The sequence below is a fragment of the Etheostoma spectabile genome, chromosome 9 (genome assembly GCF_008692095.1).
Source record: "Etheostoma spectabile isolate EspeVRDwgs_2016 chromosome 9, UIUC_Espe_1.0, whole genome shotgun sequence".
Classification (NCBI taxonomy): domain Eukaryota; kingdom Metazoa; phylum Chordata; class Actinopteri; order Perciformes; family Percidae; genus Etheostoma; species Etheostoma spectabile.
The window spans coordinates 3,848,034-3,851,705 of NC_045741.1; the positions used below are offsets into that span (position 1 = coordinate 3,848,034).

The 3,672-nt window shown below is 43.6% G+C and overlaps 1 protein-coding gene and 1 long non-coding RNA gene across 2 annotated transcripts in view; one reads left to right on the forward strand and one right to left on the reverse strand.

The window, feature by feature from the left end:
- LOC116695952 (uncharacterized) overlaps positions 1–459 on the forward strand; it is a 2,250-nt gene extending 1,791 nt beyond the window's left edge. The window contains exon 2 of the long non-coding RNA XR_004333591.1: positions 345–459. This is a non-coding gene — a long non-coding RNA (uncharacterized LOC116695952). The remainder of the gene's footprint in view (positions 1–344) is intronic.
- pgrmc2 (progesterone receptor membrane component 2) overlaps positions 249–3,672 on the reverse strand; it is an 11,907-nt gene continuing 8,483 nt past the window's right edge. The window contains exon 3 of the mRNA XM_032526524.1: positions 249–1,950. Within this exon, the coding sequence (XP_032382415.1) occupies positions 1,853–1,950 (98 nt within the window). The 3' untranslated portion in view covers positions 249–1,852. The remainder of the gene's footprint in view (positions 1,951–3,672) is intronic.

A 3,672-nucleotide genomic window follows, 5' to 3' on the forward strand; every position in this document is an offset into this window, starting at 1 on the left:
ACAGCTCACCTGGAGACTGAAGACAGAGGACATTCAGAACCCGGATCTCACTCAAAACAGCATGGATAGTTTTTTTTTAACCAAGTTTTTATGCGTGTGGAAGCACCAGAGACACCCCAAATCCCAGAAAGTGATTTTTTTTAAATAATATGGGCCCTTTAATATTGAACACTTGAATGTATCATAAAACTATTTCCTGGTAGGGAGTCAATCACGCTGCCTCTAAAAGCAAATAAATTCCAGACATCTTCAATTATTAACCAAATCGATTTATTATGCATGAACAAATCCCTTCCTGCTTCTGTCACGCAGACACATACACACGCAGATACATACACACGCAGACACACACACCATTTAAATACATGACATGGTGGGAATTTGGCATAGCTGACTGTGTTGTTGCACATGCTTTAATAAAACGATAGATATATTTACAGGATAAGCAACGTCTCCGAACAAAACAAACAAAAAATCAAAAATTGCAAAAACAGCTTTCCCCCCTCCCCCCTCCCCTTTTTTGGAAATTTACCCACATTTAAAAAGAACTTCAGAAGCAAAAAACAAAAAACACAAACCATGGGGGTTTTGGCCAATAGGACATAGCATTATACATATATGGAGTTCATCAACTACATAAATATGGCAGTAACACTGAGTAATTCATACGATCTATTTACAAAGTTTGTGAAGTGGGGAAATCTTACAGTCTGTGTGTGGACGACTGACAGAACGTACGCCTTCTTAATAGTCCAGGGGACCGAGTCTAGGGGGGAAAAACCGCCACCTCCATCCCTCCGCTCGCCTCCTCGGTTAGAACGGCCAGGACTGACACAACAAACAAAATAAGGCACGATTAATACTTGGACCATTTTCAGGGGGATCTACAGACTTGCAGCTGGCTTGTGAGGCGTGTAAACAATTGCGTCGATTGATTAGGACTGCCTTGTCACCTTCCCTTTATATTCCCGATCGGCGATTCAGTCCGTTTGATGGGATTCAAAATTCGTATGGCAAAGACCTTTAAACCCCCGGCCAAACCCTTCCAAAAAAGGAGAAAAAAGAAAAAAAAAAAGAAAAAAGAATGTCCCTCCCTCACCCAATGCTACTCAACAAATACAATCACATGGTGACAAACAAAGAAAACTAGTAGTGCATACACTACAAACAACAGGAAAATGCAACACCCTGCCAATTTCCACAGCACTGGTTCTCAGGCCGCGGCGCTGCCGGGGGGGGGGGGGGATTAAATCGAACACAAAGATTGGATTTACAAAAGTCTGTCCGAAGCCTGAAGCAGTTTCAGGTACAATGTGACTAAACCAAGAGATAAAAAGAGAGAGAGAGAGAGAGAGAAATGGTCCCCCCCCCCCCCCATCCGGATCACTAACACCTTGACCAATGTGTTTCTCTACCTCGGACCAAGCTTCACCCAGCGCTCGCGTGTCCCCCCCCCCCCCCCCGGAGAAATGACTAAATCTTGTGTTTTTCAAATACATCTAATGGCACATCCCCTCCCCTCCCCCACAGACATGTTTTCTGTAATAAAAAAAAGAAAAGAAAAGAAGCCCTCATTGAAGGTTTTTCCATTGCTTCTTGTAGGTGTTCATCTAGGCAGGACGAAGAGGGAGGGAGGGAGGTCTGGGCGTCGAGACGAGTCCTGCCCCTTTCCAGAACAGCCACGGCACGGGACAGATTCAAGGAGGGGGGAGAGTTTTGGGGGAAAGGGAGGGCAGGAGAAGAAATAGTGGCGGGTAGAGCGACAGGGTGGGAGAGGAGGTGGTCTGGGGGGGGGGGGGGGGGGTCGCAGCTGTTTGGGGCTCCTGGCTTTGGTCGGTGCGATGGAAGCGCCTCAGTCGTGCTTCAGGTGGTCCTTGATGTCCTCCTCGTCCGTGTACTCCGACGGCTCGTCCCCGGGCTTCAGCAACCTCCCCACGTAATCGTATTTTTCTGGAAAAGAATCGATAAAAATAATATTGCGTTAAAAACAGGGTTGGACATATCCTAATTCAGAATAATCTGACACAAAAGAAAGCCCCCATATAGCCTGTGTAACGGACTGTCCATCTTCTTGTTTTTCTCCATAATCGCTTGAATACAAAATGGCAGTAGTCATTGAGGATAACTAAACAATAACTCTCATTATATTTAATATCCCACGACATCTGTTCCCCTGTAACTCTGCCAGCAAAAAGTATAAAAATAATAACAGCACATCCCCCCAGGATGTTATTGTCACAGCCCAAGCCTACTCACACCAGCCATAAATGCATTTCACAGGGTTAGAAGGTTGAGCGACCGCCATTTAGGGACAGGTGGATTTCAGACATGGCTGCTTGTGTGCCAAGTGAAAAAAGAAGAAAAAAAAAAAAACGATGATTGACGAATGCCCTACATTTTGACCTGACATCAGGGAGAACTCTGGACCGTGGTCAACAGCATGCTGGGAGTAATTTACTGACATCTCCTTACATGATTTAATCAGACGTCGTTGGCGGCCGCCAACTTCCAAAGCCGCGGCCCCGATCCAGCTTTAAAAAGGACAAATCCGGCGCTAAGTGAACCCAGGGGTTAATAGGACATAAGCACCGAGTCGACCGTTCTCTGGGATATGGTTTCATGCTAATCAAATGTGACCAGTTTTAGCGCAAACCGCTAATTACCATTTAACGCTAGTGGTCGGGGCACGGGCAAAGTCAAAAGAAATCGCTGTTTCTAAACGACTAACGAGGCCCAAAGTAGCCCCACGCTTCCACTTTTTACAAACGTAATTCTATCGACCCGTTGGGAAACCACGGGCCATGGGGGATTGAGAGACATGGCGCAGTCCAAGAAGTCCTTTATGAAACCGTATGAATGTGTCCCAGCTCAGATAGGAAATAAACTCACAATGTAAAGATCAACAAGCCACTGACCGACATGTTCAAATCTGATTCATTCATAAATTATTATTTTTGTCTTAAATCCCCCAGCCGTCTTCACGTTATTCCAACAGTTGCAGCATGCTGAGCCTTTTTGGTTACTAGGAAAACTCAGCCTAGTCATTTTATTCTCCCCAACACAAGTTTCATTTTTATTTTCAAAGAACTATACAAAAAAAATAACGCAACTTTTTTTTTAAATGTTAATGTGTTCTGACTTATTCAAAGACTGAGCTTCGAGAGTTCCTCCCTTTGTCTTTTAAAGGATAACATTTTTGTAGGAGCTAAACTGAGTTTGGCAGTTTGATAAAGGCAAATATTTCAATTGAGATTCTGTAATATTTCAATTTTCGTGTGCTAAAAAGGCACCCAGGTTTCTGTAGATGGCAGTACACATTCCCCCTTTTATTGGAAAAAAATTTCAAAGCTTGTTGAAATCCTCAGTGTCTTCCCTCTGGCTGTACCATCTCACCTAGCTGTCCTCGGTCGGTCCCAGTAATGGACTTAGAGTCAAACTCAGTTTGTTCATGATTACGTGATAGAACTAGTTTTTAATACTGTATCCTACATTGTTGATAACTAAGCTGTATATAGCATATGCTAAAGTATATTTCTGGAGTGTTAAAGATTAAAAAATAGTTATTCTACTGATCAGAGGAACACGACTTAAAACACAAGCACATTTAACCCTTGTGTTGTCTTCAGGTCGCAACTGGTGGTTTTTCTGGGTCAAAATTTGAGTTGTTCTTTT